Source organism: Diplotaxodon limnothrissa, linkage group LG6 (genome assembly GCF_057381915.1).
Source record: "Diplotaxodon limnothrissa isolate DT_005_m linkage group LG6, D_limnothrissa_male_GT1.1, whole genome shotgun sequence".
In the NCBI taxonomy this organism is placed as follows: domain Eukaryota; kingdom Metazoa; phylum Chordata; class Actinopteri; order Cichliformes; family Cichlidae; genus Diplotaxodon; species Diplotaxodon limnothrissa.
Window position 1 is genome coordinate 9103733 of NC_140601.1, and position 24703 is coordinate 9128435.

General features: G+C 40.5%; 1 protein-coding gene across 2 annotated transcripts in view; it reads right to left on the reverse strand.

The window, feature by feature from the left end:
• Positions 1–17722, reverse strand: part of LOC146630072 (voltage-dependent T-type calcium channel subunit alpha-1I-like) — a 222776-nt gene extending 205054 nt beyond the window's left edge. Inside the window, exons 1-2 of one of the 2 annotated variants that reach the window (XM_085356770.1) lie at positions 17471–17722; positions 17292–17437 (exon numbers count right to left, since the gene is read on the reverse strand). In XM_085356770.1, coding sequence (XP_085212896.1) covers positions 17292–17437; positions 17471–17722 — 398 coding nt within the window. Of the gene's footprint in view, positions 1–17291 lie in introns of both variants that reach the window. The other variant, XM_085356771.1, reaches the window with a different exon arrangement.
• Positions 17723–24703: the final 6981 nt, after the last annotated feature.

The following is a 24703-nucleotide window of genomic DNA, read 5'->3' on the forward strand; positions in this document are numbered from 1 at the left end:
CTGTGTGTGCAAACCTGGTAAAGACCTATAGTAAACGTTTGACCTCTGTTATTGCCAACAAAGGTTATGTTACAAATAGGGGTGCAACGATACACAAAATTCACGGTTCGGTTCGGTTCGATACTTTGGTGTCACGGTTCGATATTTTTTCGATACAAAAAAAAATGTTCATGCCTTTTTAATTTGTCATTTATTAAAATTATAAATATATATTTTAACTCAAAAATACAGTTTTTAAATTTAACCCTAACCCTTGTGCGTGTTTTTTATTTTGACAGCGAATGCGCACCTGCGGACCACTTATGTGCAGCCCTGGTTATTTAGCTCGTCATATTGCAGCCACAGAAATTATTTTGTCCATGAAACCATAAAGCTGCACTTTCTTTTTGCCTTATAGTCTAATTTGTCATAACTTCTCCGTTTTGTGGTAAGCTTTTCTTTGGCTGTCACTTCTTCACCCTGACCTGTCTTATTTGGATCAGCAGAACTAAAATATATATCTGTCTGTGAAGGTTCTCAGTCATCCAGGTCATCGTAGTCAAATATATATCCTGCTGCTTTTACACACGCACTCACATAAGCTCACCGATTCTCTGCGCGATCAACCTCTCACATGTTTAAGCTTGCTGCGGGAGATTTCACTTGTCATGTTTGCATAGTAAGCTAACGATTAATAAGACGATGTCAGAGGAATTGGTGCACAAATTATCATCACTCACAGATCAGTGCTGTCGCTCTCTATACACAGTTCTCACGATTGCAAAGTGAAAGCAAAAAAACAAGCGCAAATTCAAACGCGATTTCAATATGTCACATATTGACAGTGGCTCACCGATGCCAATGACATAATTACCCAGCTACATTTCTGAAAGAATGCAAAAGCATTGACATATATTTTTCCTTCCTACAATAGCCCGACGGGCAGGGAAGAGATAGATTTTGGTAGCCCGACTGAAAAAATCGCTAGCCCCAGGACGTCAGGCTAGCGATATTGCAAGCCCTGTATCTGATTGAGGAATCATGCATCTTTGGAAAAGAGAGTTTATTACAGAGAAATGTCTCTTTCCAAAATAAAAGCTATACTATCCGCTTCTTCTGGGCTATATTCTCAGCAGCATAAGGAGAATCATGTGCTAACAGCTGTCTAAATGACTCGGCTAAAGTTAGTAGCATGCTTGTTGTTTTTGTCTTTGCACTAGGATGATGTCGGCGTAAATGTGCAGTCATATTCGTTGTGTTCCCACTAGTGCTTTCAGGTTAATCTCGTTGAAATGACCTTAACACCACAACACGGCAAATCTCCGTTAACGAGCTACCGCCGATCGCCCCGTGCATGGGGCTAGACGGCCAACACGTTAACGAGCTAACTGCGCTAACACACTAGTTCCCACCCATGTAATTGAGCATTGCATGGCACATCCAACATACTGTTTTACTTTAGTCCATGACTCGCTTACCTTCAGGGTCATACGTCACATGAAAACCAAAATAATTCCAAACGCCAGATCTGAATGAGGGTGGGGGAGGTGCCCTGCGCTCTTCCTTCTGACTATGCTGTCTGTTTTGAGCGCTCAGTGGATCTGCGCTCGACAGTGCAGCCTAGGCGGAGTAGTCGAACGCAGATTCACTGAGCGCTCAACACAGACAGCATCGTCAGAAGGAAAGTTGATAAAATAAATTACAAATGTTGTATTGTTCGATACATATGCGTACCGAACCGAAAGCACTGTATCGAACGGTTCAATATCGATACGAATATCGTTGCACCCCTAGTTACAAAGTATTGAGTTGTACTTTTGTTATTGACCAAATACTTATTTTCCACCCTGATTTACGAATAAATTCTTTACAAATCCTACCATGTGGATTCATGGATTTTTTTTTCACATTCTGTCTCTCACAGTTGAAGTGTACCTCTGGTGCAAATTACTGACCTCTGTCATCATTTTAGGTGGGGGAACTTGCACAATCGGTGGCTGACTAAATACTTTTTTGCCCCACTGTATATATAGCTTTGAAACCGTTTCCAAAATTATATGCAGCTGGATAGCGTAGTGGTTAGACTACACGCCTTTGGAGCAGAGGATCGCAAGTTGGATTCCCACCTGGGGTGTCTGTATCCAGTGAGGGTCTCGTTACCAAGACTACGTGAAGTACCCTCAGAAGGTCTGCTAGATGATGTTAATGCAGTACTATACGATACCCACAGCCACCATTACTGAGACTAACAAGCTGATCTACAATACGGCAGCAGTGATCAGTGAGATGCTTGGCTACAAGTTGAACAGCCACAAGGGGCAGTACTCTCCATGGAGAAGGAGGCTAGAGGCTAAGATCAAGGTAGCACGGAGGGAGGTTAGCCAACTATCAGAGTTGCAGAAAGGTACAATGAAGAAGGTACGATGTACAGCAAGCTGTCCATACCTGAGGCCTTGGAAACAGGGGAACAATATGAGAACAGCAACACCAAGGCTGGAGACGGAACAATACTGGAAGAGCATACGGGAAAAGGACGCTAGTGGATCTGAGGGCAGACCACAGCAACCCCCCTGAACAGGGTCCAGTAACCATCACAGTGGCAGACATCAAAGAAAGGTTTACCAGTATGAAAAGTTGGACAGCACCAGGCCCTGACATGGTTCACGCCTACTGGCTGAAGAAGCTGACTGCACTCCACGAGCATCTGGCAGCACAAATAAATGAATGGGGGATAAATAAGCAAGAAACAAAGAAGTGATATATAATGTGTGTAAGTCTGATGAGATGGAGTATGGAGGAACGCATTTTTTAGTCTGTGGACAGCATCAGCAATGTTGTGTCTAAGAAACTGAAAACAACAGTGAGAGAAGGAGGAAAAGTGGAGAAAGAGTAGCATTTAAAAGCTCAGTGGGAAATCAAAAAGCAGCGAAGGTGAGACACATAATCTAACTATATGAAATATGAACTACTTCCACCAAATTCAAAGACATTTAAAGACTGATTAAATACATAAAACAGGTAAAAGAAGATTCAAGGCGATGGAGGGAGTTGGAGAAAGCAGGAAAAGACAGACCCTTGCATGCAGCGTTAGCACCAGTTTGACAGGTAGGTACAGTGACATTAGCATAGTGATTAACAGACACATTAGCATAATAATTAATACTGGCATTAGCATAAGAGCTGTGGCTGTGAGAGCAAGGGGGAGAGCCAAAGAGACACATGGTAAGACAGCAAGTGAAAGAGAGAGGAAAAAAAATAATGTGGGGCACAACAAGAAAAAGCAGTAATTATGTAGAAGAAACAACAGGGATAAAGAAAGATAATGATGTTGTTGTTGTTTTCTTTTAAATTATCACAACGTTAAATTATCACAACCGTGGGCAGCTTCAGCACCGTCATCCCAATGATTTTTTAAAAACAAGTGTAGCGTGTCCCAAACAGGAAGAATATGACTCATTTTTGTTCCCTCTGACAAGACAGTCTCCAGCTCTACTGTTTGCTTTAGTTAGAAAGACACTAAAAGAAGCTGCTCCCTTCTTCACCAGGGGTTACCACTAGGGCTGCTCAATTAATCGAATTTTAATCACGATTACGATCTGGGCTTTCAACGATCATTACAAATGACTGAGCCGATTATTAGCCCCTCCCTCATGCTTTACTCTCGCGCTGCTCTGTGTGGCAAATCGAGCGCACTTCTCTGCATTTCGAACACGCATCACAACAATTAAGACTAGAGGACCCAAGGGAAGCTCGGAAAGCTAAGCAGAAGTTATTTGGAGAGGAGAGTGACTGCCGTTGGTTGAAAAGAGAGGTAAAAAAAAACTTCAGTGGTGTGGAAACATTATGGGTTCGTGGAGTCAGAACTGGGCTCAATTAGACATAGTGTGTAAACTTTGCTATGGTGTCATAGCTGCACCACAGAGCAACACTGCAAAGTTCACTAAACATAGATGTTTACATTTTTCATTTATTTTTTATATTGCAAAACATTTGCACTGTTATCAGTATTTGCACACTATTTTATATTATTTTTTAAAGTCATTATTCAATACATTGTTGTTGTTAACCCTTTAAATCCCTGTAGAACCGGAACCGCGTAAGCTAGCACAATAATTTGTTTTGCATATGAAACCAGAGGAGTTGTACTTACATCTTATGGCATCAGCTTGTCCTCGGTCACGGTTTCCTTCCACATAAAGCTTTGCAAAAATTGCATAAAAAGCGCTTGCGGGAACAAAAACATAATATTCCAGAAACATGCTTTGCCGATCCGATCAGCTGTTCGTAACACTTCCCACAATGAAAACGACGACAACGCGAACTATCGCATGTCTGCCATTTCCTGTCCGAAACCGGAAGTTATGTCATTTTCACGAAAAATGTAGTTTTTTACTTGTAGGCCTTAAAAGCCTATACTGGTCATGTTTGACTTTTCTGAATAGTTTCTGGGATGCTTAGAACTCGAATTGCACTGCTGGAAATAGTTTATTTTGATGCACATGCTGTTTTCTTTGCAAATTTGCATCATAGGATTGTTTTTTGTTTTTCCTGCAGTATATAAAAATTGCTGTATCTCCAAAATAAAACTATGAAGACACTCAAAATAAATTTCCTGTGGTGGGAAACTATTTTTTGCAACTTTTTTGTATTTAAAGTTTTGAGGGATAAACCTCTTAAATTTCTCCAAGTAGAAATATATGTAAAAAAACAAAAATGATTTTCAATTTTTTTGTAGTTTATTGCACTTTTTTGTAATTAATGTAATTACTATGGACTTAATGCATACATATTATTAAAATATGGGCTATAACAGTTGTATTGATGTATAGCAACTTGAAATGCTCCCAAAAATGGCACTGCAACATGTAAAAATATATATATATAAGCTCTGGCGGACTTGGTTCTATGGTACGTCTTTAAGGGTTAAATAAATATCGTCAAATAATTGAGATCTCAATTTCAGTGAAAATAATCGTGATTATCATTTTTGCCATAATCGAGCAGCCCTAGTCACCACACCAAGAAGCTCCATGTGTTTGATTTGGGAGGTTTTGTTTGTCCTCACACAACCCCAAAGAGACCTGGACGGTATGGGCGATCACACCTCAACCACTTAAGTAGATTGAACTAGGTCCTGATGTTGTTGTTGTTAGTGTGTGTGACTGTGAGGTGGAAAGCTGCAGCCGATTGTAGAACAGCAACCGTGATAATAAAGATGCTAAAAAGCATGAAACCGTGGACGGCTCGGCCGTGGAGTTATTACAGGGGGGGTGGGTTTGTATTCCACTTTACTGTTAAGATGTAAATATAGAAATAAGTAGAAATGTCTGGCACAAGTTTGTATGTATTAAGGTGAATGAAGAAAAAGGGAGAAAGTGGAAGATAAATTAGATCGAATGCACGTATTCACTAGCATCGATGATTTGGTATCATTTGGGGGGACTGTGGCTCAGGGGATTGGGAAGCTCATCTGTAACCGGAAGGTTGCCGGCTCGATCCCCCTGCTCTCTCTTTCCTGATCGTTGTGCCTTGGGCAAGACACTTTACCATACAGCCTACTGGTGATGGCCAGAGGGGCCGATGGCCTGATATGGCAGCCTCGCCTCTGTCAGTCTGCCCCAGGGCAGCTGTGGCTACAACTGTAGCTGCCTCCACCAGTGTGTGATTGTGAGAGTGAATGAATAGTGGAATTGTAAAGCGCTTTGGGTGCCTAGAAAAGCGCTATATAAATGCAATCCATTATTATTTGGTCTTACTTAGGCACAATTGATCCAGCTTAATATGGCTGACTTTAAAAACATTTTAAGGCCATATAACTAATGTAAACGCTAACACAAAATACATTAGAAAAGTTGAACAAAAGAAGAACAAAATTCAATATTTCACACTATATAAATAAAAGCTGTTAAATAGCTCAAACCCAAACAGGAGTCCCCACTCATCTATCTTGAAAGTAAACTTCTGAGACAAAAATGATTCCCTCTTCTTTCTGATGAAACTGTCATTTCCACCAACTGGACCAACTCTGCGGAAAGGAAAACATGATGCTGTTGTGCTGTTAGCTGAAATGTTTTGGAACTGGACTGGTTATATAATTCCTCTTAATGGAGCTCTAATGCTCACTGATACAGGCTTTTATATTGGATTATATTTTGCTGTCTCCTGCAAAAAACAAAACCCTTTATGTTGATGGCCATCCCATTGGTATAGTGGTTAAAAGGCTTGAGAATTTTGGTGAATTTGCAGGCTCTATAATTAAAATTGCCTTGAAGAGGTCTATCCACAACCTTAATGTTAGATACTTGCAAATGTTGATGTGATCCTTACAAGGCTACTCTGTTAGGAGTACAGAATGGCCTTGTTCCTTCTCTCTTAAAGGTTAGCATTGGTAAACAGCATTCTCAATGACTCAGCCAGGCTTTTAATACAAGATATGAAAAAAAGAAACTCCCACAGTTTAGAAAAAAAGAGCTCATGGGTGAATAATAGTTAAAATCTTCCCTGACTAATAACGTGTGCATGCAGCTCAATCAATAATAAATATGCTATGTAGTTTTGGGCAAAACTGTCGTTTCCTCAGCATAAGTTTAATTTCCATGTGAGGCATGTAATTCCCGAGTGTTTCAAGAAAATATAACACTACTAATGTTACTTCCATCTCCAGGTTATTTGCTGGGGATTGGACCTAATGTAAATGAAATGCAAGAGCAGGTTAATTGTGCGGCTGAGGTTATGAAATAGAGTAAAAGTATACAATTTCCAAAACCCCAAACATCAACCTTGACACAATGTTGGCTATTAACTCTTAGTGGCTGTTTACTATAACTGAAGCCTAATCAAGACTTTACAGCAACCATTACAAGTAAGGTGGCTGACTTCCAAGCATCACACAACCTGATTGGTTAATATAACTGCTTCACAAACACTGGAAATGTCAAAAGAAAGAAATAAAGCAATGCCATTGCTACACCTGTATTAGCTCAGTGAAGACTTAAGTGGAGAAGCCCAGAGAAGCATGTGCCTTCCTTAAAACCTCAGTGTATTAACTAACTAAATAATGAAGCAGGCTCTTATCTCAGCAAACCGCCCAAAGTCAAAAGCAAAGTATGTGGATGATATGCAGTTTTATACCAAGCGGTGCAAAGCAAAACTTATCTCATGTTGCCATGCCAGGCCTCGTCCAGTATGTTAAGAGAATCTCATTAAATTAAAGAAATGTACGAATTATTTAATAAATTCTCAAAAGGCTTTGGAGGTCTACATAAAATAAAAAGTGTTACATACAGTAAAACACTACAGTCTTTTAATGGAACAGTGTATAGCCAACTCCTTTATAAAGAATGATAAACTGTGAGCCTGTGGAGTCAGTGTTTTATACTAGAGATGGCACGATACCATTTTTTCATGTCCAATACGATATCATAAATTTGGATATTTGCCGATACCGCTATGAATCCGATATAGAATGTTTTTTAATCAATAAAAATGTTTTTTAATATCTTGCTGCTTTTTGTATAAGTTCATACTCAAGTTACAAAAAAACAAACACTAAAGCTATTCTGTTATACCTGTATGCAAAAAATACACTGCACCCAAAACATTTCATAGTTCAGCAATACTGATCAATCTAATAAACTTAAACCTAGACCATCCTCCCTATTCTGGTATTTTAAAGAGTACTTAGCAGAAATATTAAGCAACCTAACTAATAGGGTTCTAAAACTCCCAGCAAAAAAAAAAATAGGGAACCACCCTCCACCTCATGATGCTTAATCGACGTAATCAACTTTAATTTGATGCAGTGTGAAATAAAATGCACAGAAATCAATTCTTTTTCAAGAATAATTAAATAGATTCAGCATCTTTCTTCAACAGAATTGCAGACTGCACAGATGGAAAAAGTACTATAGCTTACTAGGGTATATTAGACTTAACAGTTACTATATACAGTAATGGACTTCTATACATTTTTCATCAGATTAAAACTTTGGGTGTAAGATTCAGATAATTATTTATTAAAAGCTAGACGTTTTAAATGAGAATAAGAAAGAAAAGTATATCTCTGTGCCCCCTTTTCCCTGTTCATGCTCTATCGGCCCCCCTGGCTAAACTTTGCTAGATCCGCCCCTGCACAGTTACCAGCCATCAGCTACGTAGAAAAGGATCCTGGTGTAAAAAGTAATATTAAATAAATTCTAACAACAGCTTATCAAGGTTAAACGTGCTGCTGTTGTTCAGCTGCTGGTTTCCTCTTTCTGGTGCAAACTGGGCCAAAAACAAACAAGAGAGACGGACTCGCGACAGAAAAGCCGATCAGCTGATCATTGATCAGTTTCATGATTGAAGTAGCAGCAGGAGAGGGAGGGAGAGAGAGAGGCAGTCGCTCCATATATCGGTTGTTGAGCTTAACACGGGAATGCTTTACAAACATTCAGAGATGGACTTACACACTTACTTTACTTCTCTCTCGGATAACTTCCTCGGAGATGAAATGCCGGGTTGGTAGCGAGGCTACAAATACACACAGCTGCTCTGTCACATGACGCATACTGCTCCCACGTGCTACGGTTATGAACCGAGTTACGGTGTGTCGCAAGTTTTGTGAGGTGCTTTTTTGATATTTAATGGATCAATTACATTTTTTATTTCTCTCCGATATCCGATCCAGTAATTTAGGTCAGTATCGGACAGATACCGATACGTAATATCGGATCGGTCCATCTTTAATTTATACATTTATCACTTAAACCAAAATATATGTTTTATCAGTGAATTTTGCTGGAGGGAGCACACAGTTTGGCAAAATACTCTACCAAGCATTATTCAGCAAAAATATACCATTAAATTATCATTAAAAACCACACCTGCAGCCACTGCCAGGGAATTAACTTGGCAATTACAGTACACTGATTTAGTTGAGCAGACAATCTTGTACAAAATAGTCCAGTTTAGCTGCATTAATCCAGTAATTATTCAGTCACCCAAAGGATAATTCACAGCTATCCCAGAACGGTCAATTTGCATTAGATTTAGCTGAAACTCATGTCTACACAGAGGGCACAGGACGAAGCCGGCGTGAGAGAATATCCACTACACAAGCTGATACAGCCCTGCTTATTAATTAAAATGTAGTTATCTTAATGTATGCATGCCATACTTAAAACTTCTATAATTCTAGTGCCTATTACTGCAGCTACATATGCCGTATCACGTGATCATTGAAAATCACTAGGAGCCGATGTATGTAGGTCAGACCAGTCAAACAGGTAAGCAAGATGTCAAACAGAGGCCTTTTTTCCCCCTCCTCGCACATACTCAGTATTGTTGTGTGTGTGTGTGTGTGTGTGTGTGTGTGTGTGTGTGTGTGTGTGTGTGTATAAATCTGTAACTTCTATGAATTGTGTAAAAGCGTGTGCGCATCTGCAGTGATGCCAGTGGCAAAGAGAGCCACATGTGTTGGTCCAGAGGAGATTGAAAACGAATTGGAAACTATTAATCTGACCGTCCCCTCCTTTCAGAGTTGGTTTGGAGCAGAATGTATATTGAGTCCGCACGCTCTGTTTCTCTTCATGCAGCCTGCTTTGCGCTTCTCTCTGCCTTTCTCAAATGCCCTCATGTCCTTCCTCTTTTCCAGTTCGGCAACATGAACTTACATGTAGGTAACATTGTCCAACTCTTTGAAATTATCTCAGTCATTTGCTCTTCTGATGCTGCTCTGATTATTCCCTCTCTGTCACGGTCCGCTGTGACGGACCGAGTGGAAAGTGCGTGGAGGACTCAGGTGCAGACACGAGTGATAAGGAAGTGGACTTAAACAAAAGCGAGCCTTTTATTGTGGCTGATGAATACAACAGAAGCAAACCAGAATAAGGGCAGCACAAGAGCAATAACTAAACAGAAACCTAAACTGGGAATAAACTAAGGTAAGGCTATGACTTGGAATATAATAGACCGGGCATGGAAACACGGAGGGTGGGAACACAGACGACGCGACACAGACTGTACGAAACACAGAGACTAAATACACATGAGGGATGATCAGGGGAAGTGGATGCACACGGGGAACACAGGTGACACTGATAATCATAACAAGACACGGCAGGAGTGAACGTAACACTGATGGGAGATGGGCAAAGTAAAGCAGGAAGTACACAGAGGTTCAAACAGGAGGAGAGAGAGCACGGGGAGAACGCAGACATAACGGGCTGGGGAAAACATAGAATAAAGCACAAAGAGAGACGAGGGCTCATAAATACACAGAGGGGCACACAGGGGGTAAGAGTCATGAAGGGAAAACACATAAGGAACAACGTAACAGATCAACCCAGGAAGCATGGCCTAAATAAAGAACAAAATACAAAAATACATGAAAACTAAGAATACTGGGCCCACATGGCCCAGGACCATGACACTCTCTGTGTGAATAAACCTGATAGTTCTCTGCCTGAGAGCTGGTTAACACAAACATTCACTGCTCTCCACTCAGCTGTATTCCCACTTTGAGCCCAGCATCAGTGAAATCACACAGATGTGGATACAATGGCAGTGCTCCCCGATGGATACAGCTTTGTTGTAAAAAGTAGGAAAGAGAAACCACGGAGCGTGACATGTTTCATTTCTTATGAAACTCTGCAGTCTATTCGGCATGGAAAATGTACAATTTAGCAACAAATAGCAATTTCACAGGATAGTAAGACTGCTGGCAGCACCTCACTTTTGAATATGTTATACAGTGTGGAACAAGAAAAGTTCCAGCTGAAGTATTTTGTCCTCGTTCTTTGGTTCTGTAAAAATGAGTTTTCATTCCAACCACCACTTCCAGCATAATACAGCAGGGCTGAATAGCTTTGGGTAGTAATATCTTTAAAAATCAGTCAAAGCATGACTTTGTTGTAACCAAGTGAATAACTGCATAAAAATGTGTCTGAAAGAGTCAGTTGGGTCTTTTTTCCTCTTACAACAGTTTCATTATTACTGCTCTTCCTTCAGTCAGATCATCCAGTGAGCAGATTTCAATGTTTTATTAATGAATCAAATAATCCCCTTCAGTGCTCAAAGGTTTGGTAATAGTGCAGATAACCCACAACCAAGTCGAAAATTCTACACTGTCTTTCTCTAAGTGAAATTTGTGTGACTTTATGTATATTAAGTCATTGACATGTATTGTCTTTAAAGAAATCAGGATTACCTGTCTATTAGTTCTGACATACTTTCAGCATAGAACAAACCAGTGTTTGTTTATACCCATTATTAGCTGATGTAAAACAGGAGAACTGAAGCCAAGCTGAGAGCAGCAAAACTAGCAGTTTCCACATTAAAAAGAGTCACTTCAGTTCAAAAATATCCAAACAAAAAGGTTTTTAGGCCACTGAAAAGCTTTATTTCAGTGATATTCTTTGATTATTCCATTATTCCAGCAAGGAAGGTTGCTGTAGCTACATTGTGCAGCATCTTAATTTTATGAGCTGACTTAGCAAAATGGGCCTCTATCAGAAGTTTACTTCTGTGTAAATGCATCTGAAGATTTGACTGTTTCTCTACTTCTATTTTTATAGGTTCAGACCTGAGTTATCAGTTCTAGTTTCTTGGTAAAGTCTGAGTTAGTCTTTTCACTAGTCTTTAGTTTCCAGAGTACTCCTTAGGTCATTATGTCTCCGTGCTGTTCTTTGTTTTTGCCGTGTCTAGTTTTCGAACTCTCTGAGTTCTTAGTTTCAGTTATTGGGTTTGGAGTTTTTCATTCTGTTTTTGCTCCATGAGTTCCAGAACTAAAGCTGTTTTTGAGTTGACCTATTGTCTCCAGAGTCCTGCATATTGGGTCCTAACCTGCCTGCCACATAGCGTATTATGACACAGACAGGTATCTTATGCCAGAGTAGAGCACGGTTACATCACTGGTTTAAACGTGTGTGAACTTAAAATGTCATGGGCATACAAAACACAACAGAAATGTTGTTGGATATTTATATTCTTTACAGTATGAATGTATAATGCAGTTTTCTTCATGAATAAGAAAAACTGCATCAAAATTTTAAACCAAAGAATGCAAAATGGATGCATTGTTTAGCACAATAATCAATAAATCCTGTTTGCATAAAAGCTGTTTTGTCTGTCATTTCACTTTTTGTTGGACCGGTGCTAATTTAGCTAATGATGTGGGGTTTTGTGTTGTTTTTGTCTGTCCTCATTGAAATACTAATAACACTAATTTCATTTTTATTCAGCAATATTCACTTTCTGTACAACTGCTCTTTAAAAAAAAATGCTGTCAGGCTCTTTTATCCTTTTATCTTTCTTTCCTCACAAGGGCAAATGGATATTTTGGGTTTGCATTACCACAGACAGAGAAAAAGACCCCGGCAGTCATACTAAAACGAGCCAGTGAGTAACACAAAAGCCTACTAGCTACAGTAAAAAACAAAAAAAAAGTGATGTGCAAATGAAAGACAAGAGGTAAGCGGGAAAAAAGCATGTCCAACAGCAATTTGGAATAAGTGTAGAGCGACAAAATTTTGATCTGTCTATTACAGCTTATTGCCCGAGGCATTCCTCTTTAATGTTGACTTCTAACTATCCCACTATGCTGCACTGACAGGCCCCCTCTACCTCAGCAATATGATTTGACAATGAAAACTACAAATGACTAAATGTCTAGAAGGGAAAGGGTGAAGAAGAGTGATTGAGACAGAGAGGGAATTAGAACGGAAGGGAGCTGAGCCAGCAGTCGGCACAGAACTCCTTAAGCCCCGATAACACAAATTCCTTCTTTCCTCCTGACTCTGGGCCGATTTCTTTCTCTTCAGACCTCTTTTCAAACCACACTTCCATTCTTTCCTGCTACTAGCTATTCAGCTTGAACTCTTCTTTCAAGTTGCTCTTCTTGATTTCGTTGCAGAGGTCTTAGATTTTCCTCACAGGTCATTGCAGTTCGCTCGACTGCAGAAGCTCGACTTTTCAGTTCTCACCCATTTCAGCAGAGTTACACGGACTCATCCTCCCCTTCTCAACTGATAGTGCTCAGAAAGTCAACAGAGAAAGGAGCTCAAAAATAAAACAAAAGCAGGCTGCACATCTAAATGTAAGACATCTAGTAAGTCATAATATGTAATATTTGAAAACAGCTTTTTGTGCTTAAATGTTAATTTGTGTTTTAATTAAATTTAAATTAACAACATGCCACTGCAGTTATGGAAAACTAAAGTAATTAATAAACAAAACAAAAAAGAAATAACTGGAATTTTGAAAACGATTAACAAGAATGTTAATTCATCGCCCGGATTAACAAGATCCGCATCAGGTGTTGAGGAACCAGGACACCCTGATGAGAAGTGGGCTACTGGAACAAGACAGCATCGGTCAGCAAGAGACGAAAACAGGGCGCTGTCGGAATGCTACTACACAAGTAACCCCAGCAGAAGAGGTTACATGAATAGGACGAGGGACCTATGGGATCTTCGATACCCAGCATCCTGATTGGTCGCAAAACAACTACCAGCTTAGTGTCCCAACGTTCAGAAGAAGGAACTGCTCTCACGGCTAGAGGTTGACGAGGTACAACATAAGTGCTACGGCAAGGGGGAGCCAAGATGACAGGTCAGGGGGGAGATATCATCACCCCCACCTGAGATTGGGTACCAAGTCCCAAGTGCGATGGAAGGATCACTGACTGCGAGAGGAACTGACTCTGATGGCAGCACAGGAACAAGCTCTAAGTACAAGATCCATAGAGGCTGGGGTCTATTATACCAGGCAAGACCCCAGGTGCAGGCTGTGTGAAGATGACCCTGGGACAATCCAGCACATAACAGAAGGGTGTAAGGTGCTAGCAGCCAGGGCATACATGGAACCAGGTGGCCAGCATAGTGTACAGAAACATCTGTGCAGAATATGGCCTGGAAGTCCTGAGGTCAAAATGGGAGACGAATGACCGAGCTAAGATCCTGTGGGACTTCCAGATACAGACAGACAAAATGGTGGTGGCTAACCAACCAGACACAGCGGTAGTGGACAAACAGAAGAAGACGGCCGTAGTGATCGATGTAGCGATACCGAATGACAACAACAGCAGAAAGAAGGAACACGAGAAGCTGGAGAAATACCAAGGGCTCAGAGAAGAGCTCGAGAAGATGTTGAGGGTGAAGGTGACGGTGGTCCTAGTGGTAATCAGAGCACGGTGCAGTGACTCCCAAGCTAGGCGAGTGGCTACAGCAGATCCCAGGAACAACATCTGAGATCTCTGTCCAGAAGAGCGCAGTCCTGGGAAAAGTCCTAGTTAAGCTACTGCGCAGGACCCTCAAGCTCCCAGGCCTCTGGTAGAGGACCCGAGCTTGAAGGAAAAAGACTGCCCACTGGGACGAGAGGTGATTTGTTTATGATTTTATGATTTTTCATGCACCATGTTCATTGCAGGGGAGCAACACGACACGTGCACACCAAACATCAGGTTAAAAATCAAATCAAAGAACTAGTGAATGGTTTTGTCCTGTTTTGTTAAATAATAATATTATCTCTTTTATTTTGCAGCATATAATTTAAATGCTAAAGATCTGACAGTTCATTTTATCCTAATTAATTTTCTGAAGTAGCTGAAGCTCAATGATGTTTAAGACTTCATTCAAAATACATTACAACACACGTTTAATCAGCATTCCTTAACTACAGCTTTAGCAAAAGAATTAGAAGCTGTGCATTCCTGTGTAAAAGGACTCATAGTACAGTTTTTTAAATTGTTTATTAAACACTGTGTTTCCTGAAGATGTCACCGATCTTTGAGTTTTACTGTTAGCCTCATTGGAATATAGTCATTAATGCAGCGTGAAAACTATAGTTGTCAGAACTTCTGTCTGAATGTGTAAACCTTAGTAAAGTCATGGACGACAGTCAAAAGCTAAGAAGTATTAAAAAACGTGTTTTTCACAGGGCCGTTCGTTGGTTTGTTGTTATTGTGTTTGTCAGAGGAGTCTAGAAAACAGCCTTGTGCTGAGATCTGATTCTACAGTTTCTCATATATATTTTATGCGTAATCACTTTTTTCTTCTAGTACTGGCCGTCTGTCAATGTATGAAGTGACAGCTTAGTCTAGTGGAGAAAATTATCATCAGTTCACTTGTGAAAGTAACACAGAAGATAAGACTGGAAAAGCTGTAAGATGGAGACACTGAAAGCTGGAGCAAGAAAAGACCAAAGACGTGCAAGAAGTCTTTTTTTTCCTCTCTGACTTCTCTTTCAAGACATTTTGTTTGGACGATGTTTCTTTTAGACCAGAGTGAATGGTTGCCTATTAAGCAACTACCCTGCTATGTTTAGTTTTAATCTCAGAACCAGCAAGAAACTAATGTGGTGTCTTCTTAATGGGAAGTGAGGACATCTCTTTCAGTTTTACTCTTTGCCGTTGATCTGGAGGATTACCCCCCCCCTTCTTCTTTCCACTGATAAAAACAATATAGAAATGAAGCTATAAATAATAGTGCACAGACACACACCCAAATTCCAGCTACCATATTCTCTGCTTCTTCATCATACTTCTTTTTACCATCAGCCTTTATGTTTTTTCCATCAGTCTGCATTTCCTTTCATTTTGTCTCTTTCTCACTGCCTCCCGCATTTCATTTGTTATTCCATCTCTGCCATTTCCCCATGTTTTCCCCTCCTGTCTTCACTTCACTAACTTCCACCCAGTCAGTCATATCCTAGTTTCCCTGCATTATCACATCTTAGACTCAGAGGTGTTTCTAAAGATATCTAAACTCTGGGAAGTTTGTTTGAATGTCACACATCATCAGGCTGCTAGTGTTGCTCCTAATAAACTCGATAAGCAGCCTCTCATGAACCCGGGGGCTGCTAGCATATTGCACTGGTTCTGCTGTAATGTAGCACAGCTGACATTTGGTATACAGCAGAAGGGCTATTATTTTAGAGTGATGAGATACTCCAACCATATACAAAATACAAAGATGCCTGACCTGGATCCAAGATTTAAAGTATGTCATAAATAGGGATGGGTACCGGTATCCGGTGCCATTATGGCACCAGTTCTGACATAAACGGTAGTAACCAGACTGAAAAGCAGCGCACATTTCGGTGCTTTATTTCGGTGCTTTTTTTTTCCTGAGATGTCATACACTTTGGATTTTAGCCAATCATTTTACCTTTGCAAGCGTAGTAGGCGGGCCCAGGTACGTACGTTCTTTGAGAGCAGAGCTACAGATTAAAAACGCCCAAAGCGAAGCGGTCAAACTCTGTACTTCACAGCAAAAGATGCAAACTCAGCAGCCTGCAACAAGTGCTTTAAGCTGATGGTGTGCAAAGGAGGTAACACCTCGAATCTGATGAAACACCTGGCGGCGCATAGCGCTTTTTTAAAAGCCGAGAAATGCACCGTATTTGATAGCTTGCTGCGAGACCTCACACCGAGCACATCTACTGCGGGTGGGTTGCCTGTTATCGGACCCGGAGTTAGCAACATCCCCCAAAAACCCGAAGAGGAGAGTCCTGGCCCCTAGCCCTGCCAGTGTAGCAGAAATGATGACGGACGATGATGGCAGCAGCAGCCGTTCTTTTCTGGGTGAGTAGCTTAATGTTGTTCGTGTGTAATTTACACTGAGTAGGCTAACCACGTTATTACAATAATGCATGTAAGGTGAACTAGCAAACACGTCGTAGTTACATGCGGCTGTCTTCTTGTTTGATGGCAGATACTCCCTTCACCCTGGCCAAAAAGGCTAAAATGACCAAAGAAAAAGTGGAAAACAGCTAAACATGAGAGGTTTTTGGACAAAGTTTGTGTTCTTCATTCTTTAAGCACCGGCACCGTTTCAAAAGTACCGGTTTGGTACTGGTATCGGATAAAACCTAAACGATACCCATCCCTAGTCATAAATTAGACCAATGCAAGCATGGAGCAGGTGGCCTGTTGCTGCTGAATAAAGGTAAAGACATATTTATTGTCTTTATTCCTCGTGACTTTTTTGAGTTGATATTTCCTGTATTTTCAGGGCATTTTCTTCTGGCAATGAACCATGGTGAAATAGAGAAAACAGAAAATGTTACTGAACTATTTTCCATCTGAATCCTTCTACAAATGCATCAAAAAGCATCGAACTTTGCTCTCAGCTCTCGCCTCACACGGGAGGCAGAAATTCAGCTTGGAACAGGGGATGTTTTGAACTAATCAGATGGGTTGAAATAGCCAAAAGCCTGCGTTTAAACTCTGAGAGATGGAAGGATAACTGATGATGGATTAAGTTATGAAAAGGCAACACACAGTGGGAATAATCCACAGTATCATGATTCACAGCAGGTAAGTAAAAGGATATGGGCTGGAGACCATGCGGATGCACCAGCTGCGGGGAAAGGTTGTCTGCTTGAGGCAGAAGAAGACCACAGGTACCAGCTCAGGGTAGGGCACCACTAACACACTGGTGTCACTGCTGCCATCATCATCGTCGTCATCCTCGTCATCCTCATCTTCTTTATCCCCGTTACGCTCAACCACTTCCTCCTCTTCTTCCTTCTCGATCCTCTCCTCTTGAATAATTCCTGCCTCTTCTATGGTCTCCTCCTTCTCCTCCTTTTTCTTGGGATATGGGCGGCGGTGTGGGGAGGGCCTGCGGGGAGACGAGGTGGCGACAGCGTCATCGCTGTCGGCCCGGGCTATGGCGGTCGTCACTCTGGAGCTGGTCGGTGCAGATGGTGTTGCTGTTGTCGATTTTGCAACGCCGGGGCCCTCCTCCTCCTCGCTCGTCATGGCCACCTTACGGTCTTAAATGAGAGAAAGAGAACAGGAAAGGAGAAATTTAATTTCATAAATCACTCAGGGGGTTAGAAACAAGTAGCCAACAGAGAAAATGAATAGTTTGCCATGGTTGAAGGTTGTAAAATTATAGTAAGAGATTGGAGGAACTAAAGCGTGTTGGTAGGAATAAAGCATAAATTGTCAAGGACGGTAGCCTGCAAGGACAAATCTAAAAAGTCTCAGTTAGTTTTCTTAGATAGAGACGGGTCTATCTGGGGTTTAGTGACCTTTGGTGACCTGAAACAAAAAATGTGTAATTGTTTTTCTTCTGAAATGCTCTTGTGTTTTCTGTTATTGTCATTACTTCAATAACAGACTTGACTATACTTCACTTATTTTAGATAGTGGGCCAGTTTGATCTTACATGAGTTGGACCAACTATTGCAAAATAATTAAATTAAATAAATACATTTAAACAAATCATATTTTCAAGTTGATATGATGAAAAAGAAAAACGGGTGTTTTCTGTAGTATTTGGCAGGCTGCGGTTTATCTTATCGAGGTCTGTCTTTGTCAGCAAGAAGACTGAAGTTATAATACTGTAGTTAAGAGTCTAAGATTCGTCTCCTCCTTCTGTGATTATTCAACATTTCCCAAAGCCTACAAGCAGGCCACACCGAACCCTTTGATGGGTTGGTTCTGGCTCCCTCACCATATGTTTGACTTTGATTTTGACTTTGATTTTTAAGAATAAATATGTGGTGTAATTTTTAAAAAGCCCTCTTTTCATTTGTAGTTTGGCATCAAAGTAAAATAAAATAAATAAGTAAAATCTTAGCACCTCGTCTGAAATGCGTTACGGAGTAAGACAGCTGTTTTCAAAAAAATAAGAAACATTTAAAACAAAAAGTCACCTTAAACTGCCTTAAAATACATGTTCTTCCACAGAGTCAACTGTGTTGTGGTAGATATAACCCCACCGGGAGCGAGTTCTGTACATTACTGTTATTGTGCTGTAATGCAGCCAAATTCCGAATATCGTTGATCCCATTTACATATCCGTGTGCGGGTCAATTTCACAGTGGCATGATAATGTGCTGCGAAAATGCCTTTGTAGCCCATTATTGAACTCCATTACTCAGGAGTAGATGGTGGAGATTGTGACCATATTTCAGATAAGTGACACTAATCTTGGGTACAGACCTTGAAACTGTGGTGCACATATAGATTTTCTCTTCCGCCGGATTAAAGATGTGTGTGTGTGTGTGTGTGTGTGTGTGTGTGTTTGTGTGTGTGTGAGAGAGAGAGACTCATGCGTGTTTTCTAAGCCTTGTAGCATTATTTACAGCAACATCCATAAGGATGTCTACCAGCTGAAAAATTCTACAAGGAACTGTTAGCGTGTTAATGTGTTCCTCTTAACCCGAGCCGGGTGCACTTGATCAGCCCATTGTGAGCAGAAGAACAGTTAAACAGAGCTTCAAAAGCTCGCTTTTGACTCTGAAGAGGAAAAGAAGAAAAGGCTGCTTAAAAAGGAAAGCTGATAAGTGCTGTAGTATGCATTATCGCTGACTGAGGCTTTAGGTTTCAGGTTTTTTTGAGCCAGCTAACAAAAAGGAGCCAGGCTATGTTGACACTGCTTCAAACATCTCTGCTGGATGTTTTTATCCATTCTTTTCATTGAGTTTTGTCAATTTTATTTTATTTTGTCATCACTATTGCACATTGATGACTTTCCCTTTTCTTTATACGAAACAGCATTTTGTGTCTCATGAATCTCATCCACCTACAATATTAACAAGCAGTCAGTCATTCCCGAGATGGAACGGTGGAACGGTGGAAATAGGAAGCTGGCTGCACTAATACTTTGTGAAGATTTTTCTGACGAGTATTTAAACGCAACACCGGTGTGTCGATATTGTTACATCAGCAAGTTTTCTTAAAACTTAAAGACACTTCAACATGACATGCAGATGCCATGATTTCTTTTTCTTTTCAGATCACACTGTGATCACAGGTAGAAGCAAGAGACGGACAGAGAAGGTGCATTTTGAGTGAGTCAGCAGAGGGGAGGAGGGAGGAACAAAGGAGCAAGATTTCAGTGGTTTAGTCAGAGGCTTAGTGTTGAGAGGAATCAATATTGTGCAGCTGGAGTGAAAACACAGAGAACAGGAGTTCTGATAGGACTAAGTGGCACCTGCCCATAGATTTCCAATGAGCGAGCGGAGCGCACAGGTTTCAGCAAAATCTACTCACGCCATCAGTTTATCTCCATATACCAGAGTTTCTGAGGTTTTGCACTGTGTTGATCTCAGTTAAAGGCTGATTTTCAGGCTGTTTTTATGACTACAAAGAGAAGAGAAAAGCAAAAAGAGAAGGGAAGAAAGCTCACACAGAAGACTGCTAACCTGCGTTTCCTTATTACAGTGAGTGCAATATGCAATCGGGCTGTCAGTTGCCAAGGAAGGGCAGTGTCAACCCTGGCAAAGCTTTACATCTTCACAACAGAGAGAAGAAGTAAAGCAAAGGACTGTTGCTGTATCAGAGCAAAGACCGGCAAAGCAGTTGGCAGCGTCTTAAATCTCAGTCTCTGGCAGAGTAATCATCGTGTCAGTGGTAAGAAATAAAACTGTTTTGAACCTCGGTGGCAATTAGGATGTTGCAACAGTGTCAAAGGTTCAGTGCAAGGAAGAGAAAAGATGAAAGCAACAAGAAGGAGAGAAAAACTTAACACAGAGTGCAAAGAAAAATAAATCTGTAGATAAGAATAAAACGCAAACAGTTGGAGGTTCATGTAAGAGTATCGCTGATAATTAAGATACAATCTTATGAAACCTCTGCACATTATCGTTGTGATTTTGCATACTATGTTAAAGAAAGAGTCGGACAGCAGAACTGCAATAAAGAAGCCTAATGGTCTTAAAAGTTGAATGTTGTGTATTTGATGTCGGTATGGAAACAACTAGGAAAGGGGCAGGATGAATGGCTTCTGAGCGGATCTGAAGTTCTGCAAGCTCTTGACAACACTGAGCTGTGGTTCACTACAGTTTACTATGCTGTGTAAAGTGAATGAAATGCTGTGTGGATTCCACGAGCCCAGATACTCATCTTCATCTGCTGTAATTTCCACTAAAGGTTTGCTTGCATGACCCTATACAGTTCCTATCACCTTCTGAACCTTCTCCACTGCTCTGCAATAATGTGACAGTAATTGTTCAAACAGTGAAATTCATGAGCATCAATATCAGGAAGGTTGTTTTACTAGAAGACCCATTAAACACGATGACGCTTACCCATTATTGCTGATGATGAGGAACGTAGATGGCAATGTTTTTTTAATCTTTTTGTTTGGTTTTGACAGCAGGGCCCCAGATGTAATATCTATTACTCTTAGCTGTTTAGACTCTTGACCTTTGTCAGGAACACTGACAAAATGCAGGAAAAAACGGGGGGTTGTAGCCATAAAAACCTTGTGCGCTAAGAAAGCACATCTGTGCAGTCCCATCCTAATAACAGTACTTTTAAAATGCAACGTATATGAGTCAGTGACACATTAAGGATCATTATGACCATTGGGATTGGCTGGCTGCTGTTTACTGTCTGCAGCAACACGCTGATTTGACTTCACTGCTGTGTTTGCAGCTGGTGTGACATGTCCTCTACAGCAGTTAGGTTGTTTATTCTGTGATTGTGTCCCCAAGTTTCTGCTTTTATTTGTTGACACGTCAGCCTGCTCTCAGCATTTGTATCCTCCGCAGTACTAATGCACTCCACGATTTTCTCATTTGCCGGCTTATCATTTTCTTGCATTTTTAAACCTGCTCCCCTAAAGTAAATTACTTTTTTTTGCACATGAAAGTGATATTATCTAGACTGCACCTGTAATTACATATCACACACGACCAAGATTGAGTGAGTCACAATCAAGATACTTTTAACTGCCCACCTTCACTTTAATGACCGTCCTGTGAAGTGTCCCCGTTTCAGCAACATTACTGGTCATATCCATTAATACACTGCAATTTCAAAAATCATTTCAAGCATCTTTCAGGCTCGATAGCGTTTCATTAGAATGATTTACATTCTGAAAAAGAGCAGTTCATGCATTCTGGAAATGCTCCAGTATGAAGAAACTTGGTGTGAAGGAGGGTTCATGTTTCATCAAGTGATGTCACGTGCTGCAGTTTCAAAGGTGCTTGAGTTAACTAGATTGCTATCTCTGGGAACAAAAGGTAATACTTTTAAGCAGTCGTGAACCCAGAGCTCACCACACTCTTAATGGTCAGTCAGATATTGCAGATAAAATCCGCACAATTAATAACCCTGAGGTGAAGTTTACTGAAGACAAAGTATGACAGGGCACGGCTCTCATTAATCTGTCAGAGATAATATAAGTAGAGGCTTTAAAATAATGATTTCAGCCTGAATATATACCAACAAAGTCAAAATGTCATTGAATCCACTTAAGAAGGAAGTTAACCCTCTCAAGGCAGGCGCTGCCGATTTGCAACAGTTAAAAACTAACAACCTGATTTCCCCACATACATGTTTTATGAGGTTTTTTTACTCAGAAGTACCACTGCAGGACTTGGTTGTGCATTAGCAACAAAAAGTTTAATTTGAGCCTGAGAGGGTTAAGAGGAGGAAGGTTGTACCTCTAATTATCTTAAAATATGATTTTTCACCTTCCTTGAATACTGTTGGTTTATTCAAAGCAAATATCAAGAGATTTCCAAAAGTCAAACTCTGCGCATAAACTATTTATTTAATAGGAAGAAGAGAAGACCCTATAACGGTAACATCAGAATGAGTTTTCAGTGACCTGAAAACTCATTCTGAAGAAGATCAAGGTCCCTGAGCATAGCTGACACCAAACTAATGATTTGTGTTACCGAATCACGATGCTGAATAATAGCTCACATTTCCCTCAGACAACAGGCTGTGACTGTTCAACATTGTTTACCTTTTTGTTTTGAATGAGCAGGCAACAAATTAGACCTTATTATGCACCGTTCAGCGAGTGGAAGGCCATTAAAAAATGTAATAACTAAGCAAAGAAAAGGAAAACAAGTAGGTCTACCTTGAAGCTTTATCACATTAATGACACAGCAATTGCATGTTTTCTTTTGTCCCAAACCATGACTCTTGCATGTCAGTCAATTTCTCCCCCTGGAAAACTGTTAGATTATGCAGCACTGAGCTAATTACATGCTTTATATGTGTTAGTTTGTTTCTCAGCTGAAAATCAGTAATCATCCACAGCCATTTCCTGTATGGTCTTAGTGTGTAAGTGGCATCTATGTGTGATTAACACCGGGTTACGCAGATCAAATGTTAGCAGGAAGGTCATATATCATAGACTGATGTCAAGCTAAGGGTCAGGTGGGATAACTCTAAGATCTGTAGTCGCTCAGCATAGGGAAAACAATCACAACTCACAGTAATTTCTAATGTGACCTCCAGTAGGCTTTCTTAGTGTACATGTGGTCAGCTAACCTGCTGCTCTTTGTGGATTTACACAACTAAATTCAACAAGATGTCAGCATTTTGACAAGCTATCTTAGCTGATGTCCATCCACTACACTGACACTACACTGTTTATACTTTATGTTACTCAGTATACAGCTGATATAAAGTTGCAATTCAGTTAATGAATCTAAGCATCATCGGCTTAAATGCAAATTCATCTCTGCTACACCCGATGTAACTTAAATCTGACCATAAGCACCACAGCCACTGTGCAGTAGTCCAGTACAGTGATTTACTGCGAATTCACCACAGTACTGCACGCTAACCTGCACAAAACTGCCCAGACTTTTCATGAGACATTTCAATAGCACAAAGTTATTATAGCTTAGTTTGATTTGCAGGACATTTCACAAAACTAAAACACATAATTTTATCAAAACACACCATACAGAAATCCAATATGTGATTAAAATTATGACATTCCAAGTAAAATTTCAATCTGCAGATTATCAAAGGTCACTGAGCAGTCCTTACCTTTAAACCTAACCTCTCCTCTTCCTCTCCTGTCTTTCTAAATGTTTCTCCATCTCTGAGTGAAGTTAGCTCTCCTTCTTAGAGCAGCTGGACCTTTAGCTAGCAACACACTGTGCGACAAACTGCACACAAATAGTTTGTGTGTTTGCTGATGTTTGTTGAGCTGATAGAAACGCTGAATTTGAAACGACCTGCCACACTCTTCATGCTGCCTCCTCTTCTGTAGCGCTAGCTAGATGCTGGAGTACGCAAACAACCTACAGACACCTGCACTCCTCCCGGCCCACCTTAACCACCGAAAAAAAGCGCTATAAATGATCCCGCTGAAACAAAACGTAACGAGCCTGTTTTGAAAATGTAAAGGCCACAAAGTACAGATATTTGTTTTAAAATGTAGGGAGTAAAAGTAAAAAGTTGTCAGAAAAATAAATACTCAAGTAAAGGAGCCTAAAGATATCTAAAACATTCTGCTTAATTAGTACAAAGTATTTGAACTTTGTTACTTCCCACCTCTGCTGAACACTTTAGGTCATGACCTTCCCTAATAGTTGGAGGTGGCAGCTGCAAATGTACATGCACATAAAATTCAGCAAACATCTTGAGCCACACCTTACGCCTTGTTCTTGTAAGAAGAAATTATTGTAAGATTTTAAGGTGGTCTTAAACAATAGTTTTCCTAGTTTTTCTTTGGACATTGGCTGCTTTTTTAACCTTCAGTTGCTGATGAGGGTATTGTGGGGTCGGTGGGATAGACCTCCAAGTTTGTGAATGTGATACCTCAAGATGAGGTGACTAGGATTATGAAATTCATACCATCCATGCGTCCAAGTAGGAGTAGCATTGTTCCTGCTTCTTTAGTTGAATATATGAAATCTGACATCTATAGGTGATGAGCAATACCTGAACAGCATGTCCTTTAGAAAATGCAAAATATTTTACTGCAAAAACCGGACACAGGACGTTGCAGTATAATTTTGCAGATGCATCTGG